Below are 26,403 nucleotides of genomic sequence, written 5' to 3' on the forward strand. Positions count from 1 at the left end.
CTTACCCTATTCCTAGCTTTCTCCTTTATTCATTCCCGATGGGAGAGGTTTTAACCAGAGCCCTGCCCAGGCTGCCTTGGATCCTTGAAATTAAAAAGATCCTATAATACCACACTTGTTGTCATGGACCTAGCAGAGTCTAAACAAGTGGGTAACCATTACTGGTATCAGGAAGTCATAGTCACCAATGTTCTATCCAGTAACCTGTTTAGTCCCCTTTTTCTAAGGGGTGTTCCAGTGACTGTGTAGTGCATATTAAGAATAGTTTCACCCCCTAAGAGGTATTTTTAACTGTTCACTTAAGGTGTAATTCATCAACTATGCCAAAACACCATCAGTGCTTCCACTGTACATCCTCTAAGTGTTTTCTGTGTTAATACTTGTTTATTGGGCAGCCTCCCTCTTGTAGTATCAGGTCCCTGACTCCCCCTGCTGGTTGTCACGGCCTGCATGTAGTCCCCAGAGTTCTAAGAGGTGAAGATACTGTGGAGCTGTGTCAGGTTCCATATTCACACTGAACCTAGTGTGACCGGAACCACTTCTCAGCACTCCAAAGGCTCTCCAGCAGTTCAGAGGCCGCAGAGGGCTTTATTTACCTGCATGTGATCTCCTTTGCTGATATTTGGAGTCTTGTCTTATTCTACCTCTGTAACCAGAAGAACAAACCACATCCAATTTTACATATAGTATATATGTGTGTGTATATAAAATACACACATAAATGTGCATATGTGTGTATAAACATATATACATACATACACACAAGTACATACAAAACATAGTATTTCCTCAGATGCTCAACCATCACATAAACATTGCCTAGGAAAAGGGGAGCTTGCTTACTGGAACAGAATTCTGAGCAGGCTATTAACACTGTATCTTAAAACATGTTGGTGGTATGCCCCCACTATCTGAGTCCAAGTTTATATTATGGGATGGATTGGACTGTTATCTTCAATTCTTCCTTCTGCAGTCTAGGGTCAGTTCTCATCACTTTTTTTCTTTGGACCAACTATTACCCCATTAACTAGCCTCAGCCTCTTCTTAATAGGTGGTAAGCTCTTTGCAGAAAGGGATTAAATCCTTCTATCTTTCCACACCAAGCACTATGCCTGGATTCTTACCTTGTATATTGTAGAAGTTTAACAAATGGCTTATTGGTAAATTAATTAATTATAAATGAGGCTTCTGGAGAGCTGGTGTCTCATTGAGCTTTTAATTGTTTCTTCAGCAGCATTACTGGAAAATGCAATTTCCCAAGGGCTATGCTTTATCTTAGTTAATGTTGTTTCAGAGAGGGACTGGGACTTTGTCATGATGATATAAAATTTTGATTAAATGGAAACAGCAGTTTATTTCTCTTTTACTAACAGTTCCACATAAAATACTATTTGTTAAATGGAGAAAAAATTGGAAAGGAAAGGTTTTCTTAAAGTATTATAAACAAGGCATGGTATAATTTTAAAGTGATTTACACTTCATATGTAGGGCTTAGTCAATTAATGTATCTTTGTATTGGGCATTAGGAAATTTTGAGTGAGGAATGAAGTTATGAAATACATGTGCAAACATGGAACTGGAAAGAGACTGTACAGTTTGAATAAGTTATTTCTGTTCTACCAAGCCTAATGTTCTCTTTTTTTCCTTTCTTCATTTAGTAACTAGGCCATTATTCCTTGTACATTAACTGTGGCTAAGAGTGAGTGAAAATTTTGAGCTGTTATATTAAACCATTTTAGGACACTGGGAGTAGGAGTTACAAATCATTGCTTAAACAACCAAATAACCACCTAAGAAGGGTAAATGCAACTTACTAATGGCCCCAACATAAAAAGAAACTAGCTGAGGCACTGGGATATTTTAATGCAGTGTTTGATTTCCATGCACTCTACTAACTCTTAGATTCTGAATCTGATTTAGACAGGGCCACTGCTACCCCATTTGCCTTTGTAAAAATTATAAAAGTGTACCCATCCTCGAGTGAAATTTTTGCGTTTGTTATACACGACTTGAATGATCTGGAAATGTGGATGGGTAACCTCTCTGGCCTTGTTTGGTGATTCTGGACTGTACCCTCCTATAAAGAAGTGAAGAAGGAGGGACAGGTATGAGGGGATAGGATTGGGGAGCATTGGCTTGGAGATTTAATCAGTGGCATCCAGTGTCAATTCATGCAAATGGTGATTCCATAAATCAAACTTATTTTCATAGACCAGAACATCTGTGTTCTGTTAAGTATCAAACAGAACTGCTGCTGAGAAGACATGCCCCTTTGGTTCAGGCTGGCTCTGCAGGATTGGGATGCAAGGTCCCAAAACCCTGGCAGGAACAAGCCTGTGGATGTATCACACATATATCCCTGGAAGTACATACATCCTCCCCACCACCCACCTCATTCCTATAAGTCTTCCCTGTTTGGTACAGAAAATGAGCCAGTCAGAATTGGGACCCCCTAGAGCTGGGGATGGATGGTGGGATGTGCCAGTAAGTGTGCAAGTACCTGGCTCTTTCAAGTAGTTTCATGTTACGAGTGCCAGTATGGAGCTACATGACAGAGAACTTTCCCCATGGCTTTAGTTTTCAACTGGGAGATCCCAGTATGTCTTCTCCTGCCATCACATGTATCTCATAGAACTTCACACATCTGCTTTGTGAATACTGCCTCCCTTCTTGAGCTTTAGTGTTCTTGTGCTTCCCTGGATTCAATTTACATGGACATATATAACATTCTATTAAGTACTCAATACAATGTTTAAACATTAAAGTGAATGAATCTTGAACATCACTTTTCACTTAGAGTTGTTACATTTTACTTAAATTAATGCTCATATTTAAACTTGTTTTTTTAAATAGAATGTAATTGAATAATTTCCAATTACATATTATAAAATATAATCCATGTATTATTTGAACTTCTGTTTTTTTAAATAGAATGTAACAATAATTTCTAATTATATATTATAAAATGTAATCGATATTAGTTATCTGTCCTCTAATTGTATGGTTAGAATTATGTAGCCCCCTAAATTTCTGATCAAAAAGCAATGTATGCTACTTTTAAGGCTCTGAGTTTGTTTAGGACTTGCTAATATGAGCTAGGACATAGGAGAGAGAGGCTTTCTTATGTCATTAGAACGCAGGGAGTGAGTACAAAGCCCCTAAAGACCTCAAGCTCCCACCAAAAATTTCAATATAAATTTATCATTGTACTTAGTGTTAGGCTGGATTAGAAACCCTAGTCTAATGAGCTTTCATCTAAGAAATGTCTTTCAGTGACATAAGTTGACATCGATAATGTAATTTCACCGTGAGGTTGTTTATATAGTCTTTTTAAGTTTTGTATTATGGATGTTTCAAACATGCACAAATTAGAATAAGGTAATATACATGGTTCAACAGTTAACATTTTGTCAATCATGTTTCCTCTAAAGCCCCTGCCTTTTTTTCTTTGCCCCTTAGTATTTTAAAGTGAATTTCAGATGTCATGTCAATTCACCTGTAAATATTTCAGCATTTATCTCTAATTTATAAGGTCTTTTTTAAAAACATAAATACCATTATCATGCCAATAAAATTTAAACATAACCACCTTTAGCATACCTATAAATTTAATAACCACTAATATTTAACATAAATTTGACCAAAATTTAAACACAACTACTATTATCATACCTATAAAATTAATAATAATTCCTTAATATCATCTAATGCTCTTCCACATTCAATATATCCTGATTATCTAAAAAAAATCATTTTGCAAATTAAATTAGAATCCACATAAATTTCATACATTATATTTGACTGTTTATGTCTCTTGGCTCTTTTTTTTCTACATTGGTCAATTTTTATATTTTTTCCCTTACATTTTCATGTACTTTTTACCGAGGAAGCTTAAAAGGAAAAGTTGCTACCAAAATTAATGTGTTAGGCTTTGTCTTTAAATCATTAATTTTATATTCTTTACATTTTCAGATCCGTACATACTTAAGGCTAAAATGTGAAAGGCTCCCACCTCTAAGTTTAAATAGGTCTGTATTAAATCACATTTTTAAACTATGTTATAGTTTAACCAACCAAAATATCACTTTAATTATGGACAGGAAATTAATGAGCCACTTGCTTCTGAGATCTTACCTCTTTTTGTCTTTCAGATTTTTGGGTTTGTATTTCAATAAATTCAAACTAAGAGTTTTCTAACCAAACGTGTGTGTATGTGTGTATCTCCTTTACTGTTAAAAATTAACATTCCTAAATAGCTTGTCCATTTGATAGTATTTCCATTGAGTACACTCTAATATCTCAAAATCATTGTTCTTTGTAAAATTAGTTGAATCATAGATTTACTTCTTTTTAAAAATGCTTATTTTGCAGCTCTACCAGGTTGATGCACTGTTTTCTTTCAACATGGATAGGACAGAAAAGAATTTCTTCTGCCACTATAATTTTAACAGTACCGTACTTGATATAAATTTCACTGTGCTGCTAAAATGCCTCAAAATTTTACCATTTCTTTTTATAAACTCTCAATCTTGTGATATCTTTCCTTTCTTAGGATATGAGCGAGTCTGCCAAACAAGAAGATATTTTGGAATCCACAACAGATGCTGCGGAATGGAGTCTAGAAGTGGAACGTGTACTACCACAACTGAAAGTCACGGTTAGGACTGACAACAAGGTATGGAAGAGAGAACATAACTTTGTTCAAATAGGCGTTTATAAGTCAACTACAGGGTCAAGGGTACTCCCAATTATACAGATGATTGAAGGACAGACAGTAGGATTCAGTTTCCGGTGTTTTTGTCTTAGTAGAGATTTAACATTGTTATTGATAAGTAAATAATGTTAATATAGTGCAAAAAGCAAGGAATAGATCTTTAAAATGATTTGAACATCATGTTTCCCTGGGATTGAGGGGTCTTTTCTCAATACATTTTGATAAATGTTCTTAGAAAACATATTTTGTTTAGGTGAATAGTGAATGAAATTGGAATTCCATTAGATACCAACTGATTAGAGTTAGAAGATGGTTTAGAACTCTGCTGGATGTTAAAACAGAAGGTGTCCTGGAGGTTGACTCACATAATCTACTCAGTACATGATTAAATGTTGGGAAGTAATCAATAAATCATAATGCAGTACGATTTGGGTTGGTTGAACTGGCCCGTTTAATCCAGTTCCTGATTCCTGTTTACCTATAATGTGTAACTAAGAACTGAAGAACAAACTAATAGGTGACTAGGCAGTACTATTCTCATTAGTACTGTAATCTTTACAGAAGGGGCTGGAGAGAGATCTAGGTAAAGATATTAAAGGATTTTAATCCTTGGAGGCTGGAGACAAGTCCCAGCACTACAGAACAAGGTTCCAGAGAAGGTTGTCAACTCTGAAAATGTAGTCCTGTGTCTGCCCTCAAAGGAGAAGCTCTAGAAAGATTGCTATTTTCAGAGTGCCTTGGAAACTAATTTATTCTTAGAATGTCTGGATTTGGGTTTGTAGAACTGTATCCTAGAGAAGGTAAAAAGTAGCCTACGCTAGTAGGGCAGTCCTAGAATAAGGTAAGGACAGTAGAGATCTTACTAGACTGAGAACAGCTGTGGAATGAGCTTTAAGGCAAATGGACAAAGACTGCAACCTGTTTACCGTAAATTTACGCAGTCATTATGGAGGACAGCTATTATTTGACTGCACTGGGGGTGAATTCTTTGTTTACATATCCCTTATATATAAATATATTACTAAGTATTTTATCACTGATTAGATTTCTGCTGGAAGTCATAATTTTTTGTAAAAATGTAATTTCTGATTCATTAGATTTGACTGAACAAATTCTTTAAATAAAATTAAAAATTACTATTACAGTGATTCTAGTTAGAATGACATGTTAAAATAATTGTGTAGTTGGGAACTCTCAAGTACATCTTAATCCCACAAGCAAGCAAGTTTAATTTGTTTACTTTCAAGCTAAGTAAACTCTTAAAATCAAACATCTTAGAATCGAATAGGACCACACAAAGGTGGTTTTTTGATTACTGTCATTGATTTCCACATAATAGAAGTAACTGAATAAATAAAGAATATAAATGTAATTGCTAACATATACAATTTTACAAAACTAAATGCTAATCAAATTCTATTACAAACCAATATTGTAGTAATCAAAATCCTAAATTCTTAGAGAATCAATGTTTTCTTGATTTGGGGATGAATCAGTTAATTGAAAGTTGGACTCTAGTCTCATGCCACACATTGCCAGCCTTGTTCTTATGAGGCTACACTGTGCCAAATTACTTACACAGTCAGGTTCTAGAGGCAACATTCCAGTGTCAGCTAAAGTGGTTTTGTTTTTGTGGAAGGTTTTTTGGTATTTTTTAGAATATGTCAGTATCTCTTGAATTTAGATTTTTGTGGTAAAACACACTGACTTAAAGTCATATTTTATTGCTTTTTCAAAATTATTCTCTAGACCATTTGTTCTTTGTATATTTCACACTCCTCTTCTAAGTATTTCAGATGTCACAAATGGGAATACAGCTTTAGGGTCAATTCTTTAATCACTTAAGAAAAATAAAATTATACAATGATTTGAGAAAATCAGGTGCTAATGAATAGGGAAATGTTTTTCATGTCTCAGAAATAAAAGTAAAGTCATCTGGTTACATATGAGGTTTCTCACAGACTCATTCTCCTCCTTCAGCAGAAGAGGTTGACCAGCGTCATAGTTGATCTCATTCTTCCTTGACTCCTGACTCTATTGAAACCAAAGCCTCTCTTTTCCTTTTGTTCCAAGCAATAACAATTCACTCAACACAGGTGTTTCTTTAGAGCATTTAGAGATTTTTAACTTTGTGTTTGAGGTGAAGGGAAAAGGAATCAATTATTTTTAGATCAGTGTGTTTTACTGATCACTGATAGAATTGATTTTTAGGTAGCATTGGGGTGTCGGAGATAAGTAATAAAGGGCCTCCATTATTTAAGTCTATTATAAATTTCTTTAAAATGGCCTTGGGTTAGTAGTAAATAAGTCCCATATTTATTTGGCACTGGATCAGATATTTATTTTCCTTTGTTTCTTTCAAGTTCCATTTATTCCTTAGATGCTTCCTAGCAGGGAGTTACAAAAAAAGTAGATCTCTTTTTCTGCTCTGTGTGTGTATATATAGGAGCTTTGTTGAGCTCCTATCATATACTACTATTTTATTTTGTATAGTCTCCATGATGTTCTAGTCAAGTTTTTATTGCTAAGCTAGTTTATTCCTGTTTCTAGCACCACTTGTTACTGTTGTCAGTTCTCAAAGAATGCAAACAAATTTTAATATTAGCTTAAACAAATTACAATTGGGAAAATAAATGTGTTGCCAAAAATATAAATACTATGTTCCACTACAAAGATAAAAGATTCTTGTGATATGCTAGCTTGAATGGACTATATTAGTAGTTCCCTTTTTAGAGCTGGTTATAGAGAATGTTCCTGGTGATTAATTCTAGAGTAGTAATATATCCAGAAGTCAACTCAGATCTGTCCCAAATTGGAATAATGTGTCTAAAAATGCAGTCAGAAATTCTGCCAAGAGTCAGTAAATTCAGCCAAATCCTAGGTAATACCATTCTAGTCAGTGCCTCAGTTCTGTCCAAGTGAATAAGGCTCAGGCATCAATTACTTAGAAGGGTAGTCTGAGGATACCCAAACGAGAGTAGGCATCAGTGCTACCTAATAAATGTGTCTGCAATTATTGTTGGTACACTGACTTTATTTCTTGTGCTTTTTGTTCTTTCTTTCCTTATTTTTATAATCTTTGTATTTCTTACCCTTTCTTCTTCTGCTGTGTTTTTTTATCTTTTTTTGTTGTTGTTCTTACTAGACCTACCCACAAGTGTTACATAACTATTTTGATGGAATTTAAAACTAAGAGCAAGCATCTGTAATTATAATCAGACGAAACTTAAATCTATAAATAGCCAAAAATTATCTTAATCTCTGAGCCTTTTTAAAAAACAATTTTGTTTTTAATTATACAAATGATATGGAAGCAATACTTCAAAGTTGGTGGGGGGGGAAGTCAGTGTACTGTTAGAAGCTAGCTATCTCATGTAAAGTCCCACCCACCTTCCCTTGGCACCCAGAGTGTATATTTAGTACCATTTAACTGTGTGACCAAGGGCAAGCTATTATACCTCTCTGTTCTTCCTTTTCTTCATCTGTAGAACAAGATTAATTATATTACTTACCTCACAAGAGGAGTTGTAAAGCACCAACAACAGTGTCTGACATATAATGTCTAATAAGCATTAATTATTATTATAATATTGCTATAGTGATAGTATTGTGTTCTGTCAGTATTCAGGAAGAATTTACAGAATTTCTACACTAGTGCTTCCATTATTTAAGGGAATATTTATAAACATCAGCCTTTTATTCTTACATGGAGGTATAATTAGGTTCATATAAATATCACTTTGGTAAATATTTCTAGCTTTTTTCCCTAGTAAAAGTAGATCTGATAATAATAGTAGTAATAATTGACATTTACTACATGTTTACCGTATACCAAATGCTGTTGTTAGCACTTCATATATACTAACTCATTTAATCCTTTCCACCACCCTGTGAGATGCAGGTACCTTTTATTATAGGTGAGGAAACTGAAACAAGTAACTTGCCTTTGCCTAGTAAGTGACAGAATATTTGAACCTGCAGCCTAGGCTCTTGCCTATTCGATTAGTGACAGTATAGCTTTCTGTTCAAAGGCACAAATTCTGAATCCAGGTTGCTTGAGTACAAATCTGGGATTTAACACTTTTTAGCTGTTGGACTCTGAGGGTAAGTTTCTCAGCCACTCTGTGCCTCCGTTTATGCATCTGTAAAATGCTTCATTATTAAAAGGATTATTAAAAGGACTAAATGAAATAATATATCTTAAGCACTTAGAATGATGCCAAAAGAATCACTTAATATTTGTTGACCACTATTTCTGTGGGCTTGTATGTATACAGTTGAGATTATACCTTTCTTTAAAATATTACATCATGAGCATTTTTACACATCCTGAAAAATTTTAAGCAATAACTTTAGATGACTGTCTGTAGTGCTGGAAGGTTACCATCAATCCCCAGCTGAGTGCCAGGTAGTAGAGATGGGTTGGCCAACCTCAGCAGATTGCAGTCAAACCAGGAGATCTAGGATCTGGGTGGAGGAATGACAGGGCAGAGACATGCAAGAGCTGGTGGTTAGAATATGGGCAAGCCTAAGAATACGATCCAGGAACACAGATCAATAGCAAGAAATGAAATCTGCCAGTGAGTCATTCTATAGAAACAAGTGGTTGTTGAAGGTGAAGGTCCATTTGAAAGGCAAAACATGGAAAGCAGAAAGGAGAAAGGAAGATTAAATAGAAAATTAGATTCAGAAACCTTGTGTAATTACTCATTACTGCAAGAGCATACAGGTTGTAGGTTCTAACTGCTGTTATCTTTTTTCAATATGTGTGAGGGGCTCTTCTCCAGGGTACTGTGTGACAGTTATTAAAAGGCAGTATTTTCCTACATAATTGAAATATGTTTAATTCTATAATAGTAATATATTTTTTAACCTTTAAGTAAATCAGTTGACAGTGGCTGAGTTGAATAATAGTTGTTGAAGTTGAGCTTCTGAAGAATTCTACATGTCTCATATTTCTGGGGGACTAGAAGATGTGGATACATATTCACTTAAATTTCACTTTCTGTATGTTTTTTATTAATAGCTAAGTAAATAGTGCTGTTTCTTGAGAAACATTGTACCTTTCTGAGTTTTCTTTTTACTGTTAAAAAAAGCAAGCTTTGATTTTATTAAATTAAACAGAGACCATTTAAAAGAGAACAAGTGAGGGCTATTAATTCAGAGCTTGCTGTAGCAAGGGAGTCAGCCACCATCACTTGCGTTTGGCAGAGAAGCAAAAAACTTCTCTTTTTTGGGGGGAAAAAAGAAGACTTCAGATATTATAGGAATTTTGGAAGCAAGCTAACTAGAAGCAGGATCTTGTATATAATTGGTTAGGGAGGATGCTTGCCTTTGTCTGATTGTTCCTGCATTAGAAGTGAGTCAGGTGCCCCGTGCGAAGCAAAAACTGGGGAAGGTGGCAGTTACTAAGTCCTGACCGTTTTTTACTGATTGCTACAAAGGTTGTGGTTTGACTTCCTGGACTAGTTGCTACAGCAGGTTGTGGGTCAGTATTCTATTTTGTATAACGGTCTGGCCATTGTCTGTTGTCTATTTGCATATTCAGTCTCTCACCTTCATTAATTGAACCTAGGGAAAATAGCTCCTTAAAATGATCAATCTTATTAGTCTTTATCAGGAGATTGATTTTTAAGTCAAGGGTTTTTGTCATAATAAAACCAAGTAAATATTAATAATATTCATTCCTGTTCCCCAGAAATAAGAACAGAAAGTGTGAAATCAGTTTTCAACTAAACCTAACATAGGCTCTTTTCTTCAATTATACAGTATTTATTCCTAAAAGATTGTATATTATAATGATTTAATATTAGGTATTTAATGCAATGAACAAATGTCCTAACATGCTTTAATGCCCTGTGGATATTGTAATTAAATTTTGATTAATGACTTAGATTTTTTTCCAAATTGTAATTAAATGTTTCCTGCCTTGTTATTTTAAAAGATAGTTGGCTAGGAACCCCCTTCAATCCACCAAAATGTCTTTAGTATTATGTAAATCTTCAGGTTCATTACAAGAATTTAGATAAAGAGATTTTTTTTTTTTTAGGTTTTGAAAATACTACATCATGTGTTTCTAATTATTTCAGGCCTTTGATTCACTGAACTCCTTTTTTACATCTTTACCTGTTCTTCAGTGTCTGACTTTCTCAGGGTACAGTTGTAAAAAAGAATCTTAAACTTTAAATTTCAACTCCAAGCAATTGGATTTTGTTTTAAAGTAAATAAACTATATAGGTGTTGCCTTGGGTAATTCACAGCAGGAAACCTTTTGGGAAGAGTCATCTGCTAAGGATGGAATCATTGCAATAGTCTTAAGCCCTTGGGCTGTCTAGTCACTGTGAGAGCTAAAACCGTAAGGGGGAGGAGAGAGACCTTTATTAATCAGCAGATAGAATTCCATTTAAATGAACCTGGAGGGACCAGAGAATTGCTATATTAGATCTAAGTCTCTTCAAATTGGAAGCCAAATCCTGCAGAAAATGTACTGTAGTATGCTTTCTCTACCATAGTAGACAAATATGTATCTGGAAGCAATAGAAGGCCTTTTTCTCATTCCAGAACAGTGGAGAGAATAACCTGCTTTAACCTTCTGCCATCACTGTGTTTGGATGCAAAGAAAAGAGTGCTAAAATTTAGCTTTCTGTGTATTTCTGACCTAAAGAGATTTATAAATTATTACATTTTGGGAATAAAAGAGCATTTCTTAAGACTTGTACTCTGGTTGTTGGATAGGCTATAGTCATAGGATTCTTACATCCATGAACATGAAGTATAATATATTCTGTGAGCTAGGATACAGGAATACATTTTATATATATATTAGTCATTAAAATGGGATTCTGCCTATTATTTGAATAATGGAAAAACTACATTTATAGTTCTTATAGATTTTCTGGTAGACAGACCCTTTCTTGAGAAATAGTTACATAATTTAAAAAAATAAGGCACCAAATAAGAAAAATTAGCTTTTACAATTACCAGTAACAAATATAAATACAGTTGGCAATAAGTTGGACTCCATGAGGTTCCATGCAGTAGTAATAGTTCCAATTACTGTCACAAATGTTTGTAATTGTATCTATTGCTGCCAGACAATAAATGCTTTTTAATATAGTAAGGACATAAATGTACATGCTGCTGTTATTGAAACAAAATAAAATTTTCAGCAAATTTATCCTTGAAACACCTGCTATAATCAAAAAGAGGTGAATGCTATCAAAATAAACTGCCTAAATTAACAAGACACATACATTTTTAGAGCAGCCTATGTGATTATCCAACTGCCACATCGTCTCAGAGAATGAAGGAAAATATTCACTGGTGGACTTTTACAGGCAAGCTTTCTTTGAAGGAGACTATACAAAATAGAACACTGTTTTGGATATTTGTATTATTTTTAAAACATGGTATTATTTTGTGGACTTGAAGTTGTATTCACAAGACCAACTTCTTTTTTTTTTTTCCTTTGCATCATGGGATAATGAACTGATACCAGGTTGTGGGAAGGAATCCTATACTTAAAATTCTTTGTGCACAAATACTCAGAAGGATGGAGAAAAACCCAGCCATCCTTCAGCAACTGGAAGATTTTTAGCTGCTTCTGTCATGGTCCTGTTGAACACGCAGGATGCTCTGTGTTTAAAGATAGTTGATGATGCTTTCCTTCCTATTTACCCTGAATGTGATAAATGTTTCAACTGGATCAGGGAAAGGGTTCATGTATCACAAGCTGAAATAGGAGAACAAGTGTTTTTGCTTTAGAAATTGCCATCAACTCTAACTAAAGAGCATCAACAGTGGTAGTAGATTTTAAGGAAGTAACTAAAAAAGACTGCATGTTATGTAAACACTGCAGAGGGGAGTTAACTAATAGACATTTGTGATTGAGAGCAGTGAATCAGTACATATTGATTATAATTAAATTTTCTAGACTGCCTAAATATTTCATTTTTGCAAAGTATGATTTAATGTTAAATTACTTAACATAAAATATGAATTGAAGCAGAAATCATTTGTCATATGTACCTCCCTATGTACTTTTTAATTGGCTTGATTCATCAATGATATTAGAGTAATTCTCACCATCAACTATGTATTATAAATGTCTTAATATTTGGACAAATTTTAACCCCATAGACTTTATTCCACATCTGATTCTGTGTCCTTAATTTATGTTACTTAGTTCTTCAAATGTGCAAATGGCTCTTTAGTTTTTCTGTTTTTTGAGTATCATTATGAGATCAAAGTTTTTATTAGTAGATTCTTGAAGTTGAGAGAGACTGTCAAAGTCAGCTCTTCCAGCTATCCACTGTGATGGTTCCGCATCCTGTGAAATATTTATACTCTGATTTGGCCTAAGAATGTTCCTACATTGTCAGAAGGCCCTCCTCCCCACCCCGTTCACTCCCCGTCTGCCTGGCTGGATCTCTTCCCTGGGCTTGTAACTTCTTAAGCCCAGACACTTCACACAAGAGATTTGTGTGGGCGTATGAAAGGTGTAGATGGAGTAAGCAGGAACAGTAAGTCTGAATCAACTTATCACAACACTTTAGTAAATAGATGGTAGTCAGTAAGATAATCTCTGAGCGCACTTTAGAAATGTCATTATTTAACCAACCAGTATTTTACTTAGAGATTATGGATCCCCAGTTTCAGTTCAATTACAGGCAGGTGTGAGGATACCAGTGATTGTTATGATAGCTTTTGCTTACCCTCTGTGTATACTGTCTTATCTTTCTCTACAACAGGAGGAATATCTAGAAAAGGAACCTTCCCAAGGAAGTACGTATTTCTAGCAATTGTGATTCCCATTCCCATGCCTCCTGCAACAAATTCACACTTACCTCATATACCACACGTATATACTCAACTCCTCTTAAGTTATATCTTTATAAAGAAAATATTTATAGAGAATATTTATGAAGAAAAATCATGTTTTCATACTGCAAGGCTATACCACAGAAGACTTTAAGCTCCTGGAGGTGAGAGAGAAAAATGTCACATTTAAAAATTCAGGAAAGCCACATTCTGTAATTATCCCACAACCTGAGGGGCATTTTTCATTAGGAAAGTAATTCAATCTCATGAAAAAGTTATTTAATTTAATGGACAATTTCTGTTTTTGTTTCTCAAACACACACAAATATATGCACAAATGTGAGCAGACATGAAGCTGAAAGTTAATTTAATAATTAGAACAAGAAGAAATCACAAAACTGCTTGTGCAAAGTGGCAAAAAGAGAATACAGATAATGTTCTATTATTAGGGAAGGAATTGTTCTATGTGGAGGAGGGAAATATGTTGCTCATATAAATCATGATAAATGATTGACCTGTCCCAGAAATATTTGCTGCAGTGAATTTAGACATATGCAACTGCTGTCTTCTCTGCTTCTTTCACTTAACCTGATTTCCTGCCATCATATTTCTGAAGTATTTTATCATTGACCATGGGTGGAAGTATTAAACATGTCACAGGAACATGAGTATTCCACACTGGAATCTTGAGACTGATGACTTTTGAACTGTAGCTTACACTTGGCCCTACCTCTCTACTGCTGCAGCTACAGTCTCTCTCCCTCCAGTTGAAACAAAGAGGAATTGTCCAGATGGACTTGTTGCCTAGAGGCAGGGAGTACAGTTAGTAGACAGTCTCCAGCTGTCCTCTCCTTCAGTGGCAGAGACCTTTCTGCTCCAAGGCCATGCCCTTCCAGAGTAGCCACATCTGGGTTTATGTGAATTGTTTATAGTCTGAAACTATTATAAATAATGCTGATTTGAAATTTTTATGCATTTCTTTTGGTAAACATGTACACATTGCTACTGGATTTTCTACTGGGATTGGAATTGCTAGGTCATAGTATATGCACAATGTTCAACTTTTGCAGGCCCAGCCAAATAGTTTTTGAAAGTGGTTATAGAAATTTATACTCCTTTTATTTTATTTTATTGTTTTACCTTTTGTACTGAGATCTGCAATCCATCTAGCATAGATTCTTACATGTGATGTGAGGCAGAACTCGATTTATTTGGTTTCTATACCTACGTGCAACTGACCAAGTAAATTGCAAAGGTTATCCTTCCAATAGTGTGCTGCTTGTCAATAAAAAGTGAGCATGTATGTGTGGATCTGTATCTGAACACAATTTTATTACATTGATCTATTTTTTGTTATTTGATACTATTGAAAATGGTATCCATACACACATCTCAGTATACTTGTTAAATTCACTTACTCATTTTAATAAAGGGCCTATAGATTCTTTTGCATTTTTGGTATATGCTATATATTATCTGCAAATAACATCAATCTTATTCCTTCTTTACAAGCCTTATACCTTTTCCTTTTCCTTCTTTATCTTGCCTGATATACTTGTTAAGAACTCTATAGTCTGTGTTGTATATAAGTGTATTAGCAGGAGGAAAGTTTTTAATAATTCAATTTTGCCCTTAAATATGATGTTAGCTTTATGACTTGTAGAAATATTCATTAGTAGATTAAGGAGCTTCCCTTTTGTTCCTAGCTGCTAAGAGTTATTATTATGAAGGGGTGTTAAATTTTTTCAAATGAGTTTTCTTCTTCATCCATTGAGGTGGTCATACAATTTATCTGCTCTTTTTTCTCTCTCGTTATGTGGATTATATTGATTGAGTTTTGAGTATTAAACTAGACTTGCATTTTGGAATAAATGAAACTAATCGTGATTTACTACCCTATTTTTATATTACTAGATTTGATTTGCTGGTATTCTGTTGAGAATTTTTATGTATATATTTACAAAAGATGTTCACCTATAATTCTTGTTTTTTAGATGCCTTTGCAGGCCTCAAAAACAAGTTGACAATTGCTCTCCTCCCCTTTTTTTTTCTGTTCTCTGATAGAATTTATATAATACTGTTGTTACTTCTTTCTTAAATGTTTGGGGAAATCTATTAATGAAGCCATCTAGGTCTGGATATTTCTTTGTGAGAAGGTTTTTACATATATTTATCCTAAAATATTTAAGCTTATTTTTTCATTATGTAATTGATATATAAATATATATTCTTGTAAAAATTCAGATATAACACTAAAGTCTCCTTTAGCCATTACCCCCTTAAGTTTTTTAGTTATACTTTATCATTTCATCAGGGAAATGATATGATACAGTGGCCCTTGCAAGTTTGGGCTTTCTGACTGATTTACCCATGTGAGATTGGGCAGTCTACTTAAAATTAAAAGCAGCTATGTCTCAATTTTCTCATCTTAGTAATTTTTAAGAGAACTGAATATGATGGTGTATAGACAGTGCTGAGCATGATGCCCAACACATACTAAACATTCCTGGAATGTTAACACTGAAGTTACTATTGTTAGATTAAAAAAATCTCAGAATGGATGTGATTATTGGGAAACTACTCAGTACCCAAGGAAGAAGAAAGAAAAGGTTTCAGAGTAGCCAAAGTAGGTATTACAAAAAACTATACACTAAAACTCACATATTTGATTTATAGTAGTGTCCAATAAATCCTTCTTTGGAGTTTACTTACACCTTTTTTAGAGATTATTCTGAGAAGGTTGGTTATCCCTATTGTTTGTCCATAGCAGATTAGACGCAGCAAACCTCTTGTAGCAACTATGCTTTAGTAAAATAACCAAGCTAAGAAACACTTACTTAATGTGCAAACTTGAATTGGGAGTTGTTACAGTTTCTTGTGCTTTTTATTGAAATTGGGTGGTACAATAAGGAAATGAAAGAGGAAGCTTGATGTAGTGGAAAATTTTTAAGTAAGTGAGAGGATGTTGGGGTTCCTATTCATTTTATAATTGACAGTGTAAAAATCACACAACCTCAATTTGTTACCCAGTCTGTGAAATGGAGGTACAGATTTCCTCCCCAGAGTGATTTTGAAAATCCATGGAGAAAGTGAATTCAGAGTTGAAACAAAGGCCTAGTGAGAAAAATGAGACTAGGACTTTAAATGAAGGGAGACCATAAGAGCCCTTGGAAATATTTTTGTGTTCACTAAAATAAAACTGCAAAGCAGAACACTGAATTAAGATTTCATTAATAATTATTCATAACAGAATTGAGGGAGTATCAGTTAGAGGGCAAAGATAGGGTAGATGGCAGAAGTAAAATTTTTGTGATAGAAAGTAATTCAATACACATCAGAGCCTTGGGGCTCTGCTCCTGTCATTAGGGGCTGGAGTGAAAGGTACCTGTCCTGTAGACCTGTGAACTACTAGAGTCAGCTGTGCTCTGACAGACTTCCTGAGCCCAGGAAAATACATCCCAGGATACACTAAGGTGGCTTCCTGGCCTTTTTCTATCAAGAGTCCTTTCTTACTCTGCCTTCCCACACATAAAGAAGTTCAAACTTGGGTTAAAAAAACTGAGTTTGACATACTACATTTTATAAATTAGTGAAACTTAAACACAGATACAAGTTGTATTTGCCATCTCTAGTTGGTTTCATCAGTCTTTCCCTTGCAGTTTCAAAAAAGAGCTTTAAGCATTAAATCAGAGATTCAGACAAAGAAACAAAATGTCTCTGCATTTGCAGAAGGAATCCTTCAGGTGTTGTTCCATTGAAGTAAAACTAGAGATCTATATAGTCTTGCCAGTCACTTTAACAGCTGCAACCACTTTTCATACATTTTGATTTATGGTATACTGTGAATCACCATCTGCAGACCCATCGTCACAGTTCTCCAGTTTCTGGAAAAGGGAGATAAGATTTTGTGCTAATGAATTCAAAGTGGGGAGGGAATTACAGTTACAATACCTTTGCTATCTACCTCAAAAGTGACAGAAAGAATTAGGCATAAGAGTTTATGTGAAAGGATTTTGAAAGACAGAAAGTCTAAAGAAATGATATACTGTATCATATTTAGTCTTCTCATTTCCACAGAGAGGAAATATGCTAGGTTAGGTGAAAAACTCAACTTTGATAGAAAAGAGAAATGACACTCAATGAACTTGCTTAGAAACTTTGGAATAGGTAGGTGACCAGTTAACTCCAGTGACCCATGAGTCTCAAATGATATATAACAAAAAGAATTCTTGGTTTATCTTAGATACTGTTTAGTAGTTCACTTTATCACAAAGAAAAGCAGCATATATGTGGAAAATGTACTGGTTTGGGAATGCCTTCCATTTTCCAGACATGGAACTTTGGAGAGGTCATGTAACCTATCTGATTCTTGGGTTTTCCTCCTATAAATATGTGTATATATAGTCAGTTTTTCTATAGTACAAACAACCTCCAATCACAGTGATTTACAATAATAAAAATATACATTTATTCTTATTCAAGATACATGGCTGCTGATGTATGGCTCAGCTGCAGGTCTACTCCATCTATGTACCATGTTTCTTACTCCCAGACCCCGATTGAAAGGATAACCCCTGTGTGGGGCATGCCTATTATTATGGCTGAAGGAAAGGTCAAGAAAGCTGGTGGATGCCTCTTACAGCTTTGGCACAGTACTGGCATAGGCCATGTCATATGCCCACAAGCAGCTGGAAATCACATAACCCTCTTATAGGAAAGGGTAGAGATGAAAAGGAAGGGAGGAGAATACGTACGTAGCACTTCAAGCCTTTATGAATCTCAAGTAAGGAAAGGTATATAAAAGTGCATAGTAACCTAATGGATTCTCTACTAATATAAGAATAGCCATCATTGTTGAACAGTTCCTTTTACTGTTACTTATTTTGGGGACCAAGTGTTCTTACCCATCACATTAAAACTCATCTTTTCTCCATTTTTACAACAAACTTTTTAAAGTTTTTAACAATGTCAGTCAAGTTTTTTAAAAGCTATGTATTTTGCCTTTTTGCTGTCATATATTTAAAATATTAAAACTATAATCACATTTCTACTATAAATTAAATGCTTTTCAAGAAATTCTTGGGCATCTAGAAAGATTTTTAACTTTTTTTCCTTTATGATTAAAATGATAAAATTCTCTTGTATAAGTTTGGAAAATTTTGGAAGGATGAGGAAATTTTAAACACCAGCATTCAAATCCCTGTCTTAATGCACACACACATAGGCATATAAATATGCCCAAATATTGTTTTACTAAATGGGGCACCTAATGAATATACTCTTTGGGGAATGTTTTTCCACTTTACTGCATGTTGTTACATGACTTTTTAATGATTATTAAATATTTCCTTGAAAACATGAATTCAGTATTTTAATACGCTATACATATATGTCACATGTTATCCACATATAATTATGCAGCCAAATAATAAAACAAACTCATAGGCCCACTACACAACTTGAGAACTAGGCCATTACAACACCCTTGAGATTACCAGGCCACTGCCCCTTCTGTTCTCCAGTGTTGTCAGTAGCTGCTGCTGGGGCTGCTGCAGTGCCTTCACGTAGGCCGTGTCTACCAGTGCGCCACTGGGTTTGCTTGGGTCTGAGCTTTATAAACATGGTATCACACTGCATTATTTTTAGTAGGGAAATGAATATTACAAAATTAGTTTAAGCTGTTCTCTACTGTTAAATATTTAGAGAGTTTTATGCTGTTTTATTTTTACAAAGAACTTGTACATTAATCTTTGTATCTGCAATTATTTCCTTTGGAGTAATTTGTAGAAGTGAAATTGCTGGGTTAAAAGGTGAAAACACTTTTAAGGCTTTTTTTTTTATAACTGTTCATTAGGAAATGTGCCCATCTACATTTTAATAAAACAAACATTCAGATTTTCCTGGCAGATAATGATAAATCATTACTAGCTTTCCACTTTAAATGGCAATGAGAATACACAAATGTTGTTTTGACTTATTAAAAAGTCCAAAACCAAATCCTCAGTATTTCTGGCTCCCTGAGATCTGTTCTTTGTCATGCTTTGATATTACTATCCTCTTTGTTCCTAAGGCTAGAAACCTTCAAGACACCATCTCTCTACTTCCCCACCTCCACTTCAGCCACTCCACATTTCCCCCTAGTCAGTCCCCAGGTCTGTACCTACAGTGTCTCTTGAATCCATCCTTTCCCTTCCATTCTTAGAAGCACTGCTCTAATTCAAATCCTGCTGAGCTATCACAGGGACCATAACACAACTTCTTAACTGGTCTCCTACCTGCCTTCAGTTAGTTGCCTTTCTAATCAGTCCTTTACTCTGTTACTTTCTCAAAATACAGACTTGTCTTTAAAATGAAACCAGAAATCATTGATAGTTCTCCATTACCCACGTAAGTTCCACACTCCTTAGTTAAAGCCCTTGGTCAAATTTAATCCACCCCTCCAGTTGTGTTTCCATGTGTTTCATTCTCCCCACTCACCCCAAGAACTTTGTGTTTTATGTTCTATCCAGCCTGGGCTACTTTTCCCTATGTATTTCCCTCTTTTTCCTTATTCTTCTTACTCTCTCAGCCTGAAATACCCTTCCTTTCCCACTCCTTTCAGCCTGTTGAAATGCTACTCATGCTTCAAGATTCCACTGAAATGCCAGCTGGGTAGAAAATAATGCTGGGTAGAAAAAGCAGAACACAACTATTTTAAACACATCAATTACAATTGATTTTTTTAAATCATATATATAAAATGTATATATGTGTGTGTCTTTGTACATGTATAGATTGACCCTTTAACACAGGTTTGAACTGCATGTGTCCACTTACACACAGATATTTTTTTAAATAAATATGCAGCATCTGTAATTGGATGTAAGGCAGAGGTTTTATGGGTGATGTGGTCAACAGAAATGAAAAAATGTTGTACATAGTGGCCTATACATGGACCAAACCTATGACCTTGGCTTTATTATCATTATACTCTAACCATCTGAACTAACTAGCTACTATCTGGGCAACGAGAAAGAAATGCTTGTATCTAAGAGCACAGAGGAGCCGAGGCTGGGTCAGGCAACTCAGAGGAAGAAGGCAGGAAACCTTTATGCCTTCTAAGTGCACACCTCCCAGCAGGAGCCTGATTGACCTGCAGGCAGGTGTCAGCCCTGGCTGGGACCAGTAGAGCAGCTAATTCACCATCTGCTCACTCTCTTTTTTCTTTTAGACCCCACAACCCTCCTGTTCCTTTTCTACTTTTCTGTGTTGCATCTGAAGTTAATTGACCCATTGTATATACAGTAGGCTATCAGTAGTTAACCTTTAGGTACTTGAAAGTTATATTCAGGTTTTTGACTGATTTTCATCAGTGCCTCTAATCTCCACATTGCTTCAGAGTCAACTGTATATATATTTGGACAGAGACAAAAACTGATAGGAGCACTTGAGCCTGGTGTCTATTAAGCTTCTGAAATTCTTTTTGGAATCAGGTAGTATGAATACTTTTTAAAAAGTTGATAACATATTTGCCAGGCTCATTTTCTTTCATAAAGATGCTTGCTTAGTCTTTAGCAGGTTTCCATTTTGAGGTCTACCCATATCTGATTGAGTTCCAGGAAGCCAACATTTGTTTCTCCTCACTGTTCCAGTGTTGACTGGCTCGGTTGGAGGAGGCTGTTTCCTTGCCAAATGTGCCTAGTCAGTCATGGATGATGAACAGTCCCCTCAACTATAAAATGAAAACATTGCATTAAATGACTGTTAAATGGATGAGTAGATGATCCCTAAGGTCCTTTCCAGCTCTCGTATTCTGAGCTATTTTTTGCTCCCAAGACAGAAAAATGCTTAAGGACAAAGGAAACTGCTGACTTGTTCTGCTCCAGCACCTTCACCAGTGTCAGGTAGTCAGTTGCTCCTTTTATTAACTCTGAACTGCCAAAATGCATTAGTACATGAGGCTTCCAATCCAGGTGCACTGCTACCTTTGTAGCCTTGGGTGTGTCCCTTTCTGTCACTCGGCCTCTGTTTGCTTATTTGTGAAGTGATAAAGGTGAGACTAGATATTCTTTGAGATTCGCTGCAGCTTTAGCGTGTTAAAATTTTATCATTGGCATGTGTGAAGTACCCAAGGAATTTTTTGCCCTACAGTCACTAGCCTGCGTTTCAAAGTTAAGAAATCAGTAGAATGGGACTATTCACAAGATCTTGTCTTCACAAAATAGTGTATATGGCAAAGTGAAACATTAGGTTGTGCAAACAGGTATGTATGATTGAGGGATATCCTGATTCTATAGCTTACTTAAACTTACAATATTTTTTCTCTCACTATGAATATTTCTCAGGTCTTAAAATTGTTGCCTGTAGTAATAATTTAAACCAAAAAATTTTGAAGATGTAGGAAGTTAAAATGTTGGAGTAGATTTGAAATATGCACATTAATTCAGATCAGTGTAGTAGTACCTCAAGTTTATCTCAAGATATGTAAAGTCTAATAATCATTATAGACTTCCTTTTCTGAGAAAGAGGCCCTAAAGTCTTACTGAAGAAAAGAACCCCCATTTTAATTTCCAAGGGACAGACTAATATTTGATATATGATACTTGGTTCCAAAGTTGCTTCTAGAAAACGTAATTGTTAATGCTTAAACAAGTATTTCTTTCCTAGTAATTAGAATTTTTTTTTATTTTGATGGGTACTCATAAATATGAACCACCAGCAGTGCAGGAATAATTTATATTCAAATTGTCAGACACCACTCTATGAACACATAAAATAATTTACATTTGTTTAGAACCTTTTATCCTAAAGTACTGTACACATATTTCTTTATAATCTGATTGTAAGGTATATATAGGACTTTCCCACCTGAAATAGAATAGCAACCAAAGTAATTAAAATAAAGGATACAACTTCAAAAAATTATAGGAAAGAAGGAAATGTAGCAACTTTTACTTGCTCCTGTGTGCTCTTATGCCTGTAGGATTGGAGAATCCATGTTGACCAAATGCACCAGCACAAAAGTGGAATTGAATCTGCTCTAAAGGAGACCAAGGTATGTGGATTACTTCAGATGATCAATATACATTGCCTCATCTGTGGAATACCTGCCACGGGAGAACATGGAAGAAAAAGACACACAGTCCATGCCTTTGAGGACCTTACTGATTGAATGTATCCTATTACATTTCTATAGCCCTAATGCCAACTAAACGAAAAGGTTACTTTATATAAAAGCAGTAGAATTAATATCTATTACATTCCATATAGGAACTTTTTTCCTCTCTGAACCCCAGGGAATAACAGAGCACTAGGCCAGTGATGCCTAGAATGATGCCTAGAACCTGCAGCTTCACCAGGCTTGCTGCCCTGCCAGAAATAAGGGAAGACATCACAAAAGAGCAAAGTTGGAATGAGAAGTTATGGGTCCCAGGCTAAAGCTATAAATTTAATCTTCTACTTCCAGCTAGAATATTCCAGTCATCTTTGAATTGTTCTACAAGAGATTCATGATGTTATTATTCCTTTACCTACCTTGTGAACTTTATATAAAGCAAATTCTACTCACATATATTTTAGATATACATAAGGACAAATGACTTGACTAACACTACCAGGTGCTTTTTTATTTTAACATTCTGCAAAGTGTACTGAAATATTTCTCATTACAGACTTCTTTTGCTAAAATTTCAAACTGCCTTTTCACAAGTAGTTGAGAAGTTGTGGGATGAACTGACAGACATTTAACCCCGTGTGAACTATTTTTGAAAAATATGTTTGTGAATTCTTATACCTACTAAAATTCCATGGAATTTCTAGGGATTTTTGGACAAACTCCATAATGAAATTAGTAGGACTCTGGAAAAGATCGGCAGCCGAGAAAAATACATCAACAATCAGCTTGAGCATTTGGTTCAAGAATATCGTACAGCTCAAGCCCAGCTGAGTGAGGTAACTTAAGAATGATATCCAGGGATTTATTCTAGTTAATGAACCTAATCCCTAAACTTGACATAGCACCTTTCCTTTGAGAATCATGAAATATTTTTTATATTTAAATAGCAACACACTGATTCTCTGCCCACTTGATGAAGCCAAGAGAGGCAATAGAACTTACCATCTCCATTTACATGTGGTAGGAATTATCTCCTGAAGTCTTTAAGTGTATATCTTCATTTGATTTAAATAAATGAAGGTATATATTGTTGAGGAATGTATCTTAGAATAGGAACAGAGTGTCAGGACACCTGGTTTTCTTTCTAAGTCTGCTGTTAATTTACCATATGAGTAGGAGGAAGAATAGTATGCATTTACATGTGTCAGAGGGAAAAGACATCCTTGCCATAATGGCTTACAACCACATAATGAGGAATATGAAAGCAAGACACGTTCAAAGACAAGCAGTTTAATTAATTAAATGAGCATATTTTTTAATCCATTCAAAGTTTTAGAATTTCAACCATAAAATAAAATAAAACCTTCCGCCTTTGAAAGCAGCAGTTCTTTGTCCCTCAGAAGGGATCTAAAGGATTTGCTTTATGGGATTTATGCCCCTTCTTGCTTTATGTTGAGGAAGCCTAGTAGGAACACTTGCAATGTCAGATGAAGGCCTTATTTTGTTTTTTTTTCTGGCAGACCAGGTTAGAAAGGCAAGAAATGGAAATAAACCTGAGATGCTTCTGTAGTTTCAGAAGTTCTCAAAGACCAAAGCAAAATAATCTTCACTTTTTTATTATATGTTCAATTAATTATTCCCTCATATACACCTCTATTTGTGGATGTTTTACTTTTTAAAAGTTGTAAAAGTCTCTGGTTAAAGCCACTGTGTATCTTTCAAATAATGATATTAAATGATTTAGATTAGTACCTAAGAACATACTCTATACTCTCATACCATTTGCTAATCCTTATTAATTGCTGATCCTGATGCTGTATTATGATTGATTTTTTTCGAATTGGTTTTCTCTGCAGAGCATGAAAATCAGATTGACCAAGAGCCACTCTCCTAAACTGTTTAGGAATGACTGAGAACAGTTTTTATTGTGAATCATGTCCATGCCTTCAGTATATGAAGGTTAAGGTAGTTCATCATTTTATAGTGCTTTAGTTAAATACATGGTGCCTATTAGGGACATAAAATAGCTACAGCTAAATGTCACTTTCACAAATGTATTCACCAGTGAGGAGGGGGTTATCATAAAATGATACACAGGAATTATAAACACAAAAAAGTCATATTTAAGTGAATTACATCTGTTTTGAATTTGTCGTTAAACAAAATGTTTTCTCCTCAGGCAAGGGAGCGATACCAGCAGGGAAATGGCGAAGTAACTGAAAGGACCAGACTCCTGTCTGAGGTACGCTGTGTTTTCCTGCCATCTTCTCACCTGTCAGCTTAGCCCTGGCTGTACAGAGCCATTGCTACAATCATGGGTTGTTTATTTCAGTAATTGCTTTAAATCATTTTCTTTAGGAGAAAATCCTTACTCTTCTTATCAATAAATCAATTATGTATTTATATACTACTTGTTTCCATAAAATGCCTGATGTTGTTTTATTAAATTCAACATAAAACCTGCTGATAATACTAGCATATTTATATAACCTTCCTTAATCTTTTTAAAAACATAATAACAATTATAATTAATGTATAGAGGAATACATAAAGCACTGGCTTAAATGTCCATAACAGATTTTAATGTTAGTCTGTAAAATATAAGATTTGTTTTGAGTGATCTTTGTTGATAACTTGCATGATCCTCTGCCCATAAATTGGGAATGACTTGTAACCCATTCTTCTGGAAAACTTCTGGAATATTTACATATATTGTTGTATTTATTTTCATCATCTTGCAAAAAAGGCAAGACCTAATACACATTCCCATGTTTCACTGAAAAACTGAGAAGGAAAAAAAAAAAGGTAACAAGAAGGTCAATAGCCAATGCAGGACTAAAATCCAAGATTATCTTTGGTTACAGTCCAGTGTAATTGTCCAAATTTTTCTATGTAATATAATTAAGCTTCTTTTGTAGAGATTACTTGAGGAGTAATTTTAAAATACTAAAAATATAACTTTAGAAATATTTAGACTCTATTCAGTGGTGCCTCTAGGCAAATAAAACGTTATGTAGAAGTAAAGTGTTCACTTATGTGAGGCAAATTAACAGTTGAAGAGAGTTCAGGGAACCATTTAGTTCTATTGGAGTAAGTAGTTATCCCCAGTTGTAACATTGCAGGTGCCTGAAAAAAATTAATTTGCTTTACTTGGATGAGCACTTTATTCCCAAGGAAGTTTTTACTCAGCAGTATGATAAAAATAAAACCCACTAAGTTACAATAATTACACCTTAGTTCTAGATAATATGAAAAATGTTTTATTTTCTGTCTATTTGCATGCTAGTTTGGGATTTAGTTGTATGCCTGGTAGATGCTATGGGATAACTTCAAGGTTTGAGCTCCTGATGCCTAAAACAACAACTTAGATCATTTTATCCTATCATGTTACAACCTGAGAAAGTTAATGAGAAAGTAATTTGATAACATTTGACATTAGGAGCATTCTGAGAAGACAAAAAGCTTTGCATAACTCGTGCTTTAAAATCTTGTTATTCAAATTGTGTCCAGAATATCTTTATATTCTTCTAATATCTTTATATCCCTTCATGTATATATCATATCTAAACTGATTTTATTATTACATCACTTAAAATTTTTGAAACTTTATTAAAATTCAGTGCCCATAAAAATTCTTTTCAATTGAAGGTTACAGAAGAACTAGAGAAGGTGAAACAAGAAATGGAAGAAAAAGGCAGCAGTATGACTGATGGTGGTAGGTATACACACAGTTAAAGGAGAAAATGAGTAAGAAAAGAATATTTTTTCAAAAAAC

General features: G+C 34.8%; 1 protein-coding gene across 1 annotated transcript in view; it reads left to right on the forward strand.

Annotated features, from left to right (window-relative positions):
* Nucleotides 1–26,403, forward strand: part of IFT57 (intraflagellar transport 57) — a 47,561-nt gene that overhangs the window by 20,034 nt on the left and 1,124 nt on the right. Inside the window, exons 6-10 of the mRNA XM_017672186.3 lie at nt 4,553–4,675; nt 22,497–22,568; nt 23,333–23,464; nt 24,808–24,870; nt 26,277–26,343. Of these exons, the coding sequence (XP_017527675.1) occupies nt 4,553–4,675; nt 22,497–22,568; nt 23,333–23,464; nt 24,808–24,870; nt 26,277–26,343 (457 nt within the window). The remainder of the gene's footprint in view (nt 1–4,552; nt 4,676–22,496; nt 22,569–23,332; nt 23,465–24,807; nt 24,871–26,276; nt 26,344–26,403) is intronic.

The sequence above is a fragment of the Manis javanica genome, chromosome 3, assembly GCF_040802235.1.
Source record: "Manis javanica isolate MJ-LG chromosome 3, MJ_LKY, whole genome shotgun sequence".
Taxonomy (NCBI): domain Eukaryota; kingdom Metazoa; phylum Chordata; class Mammalia; order Pholidota; family Manidae; genus Manis; species Manis javanica.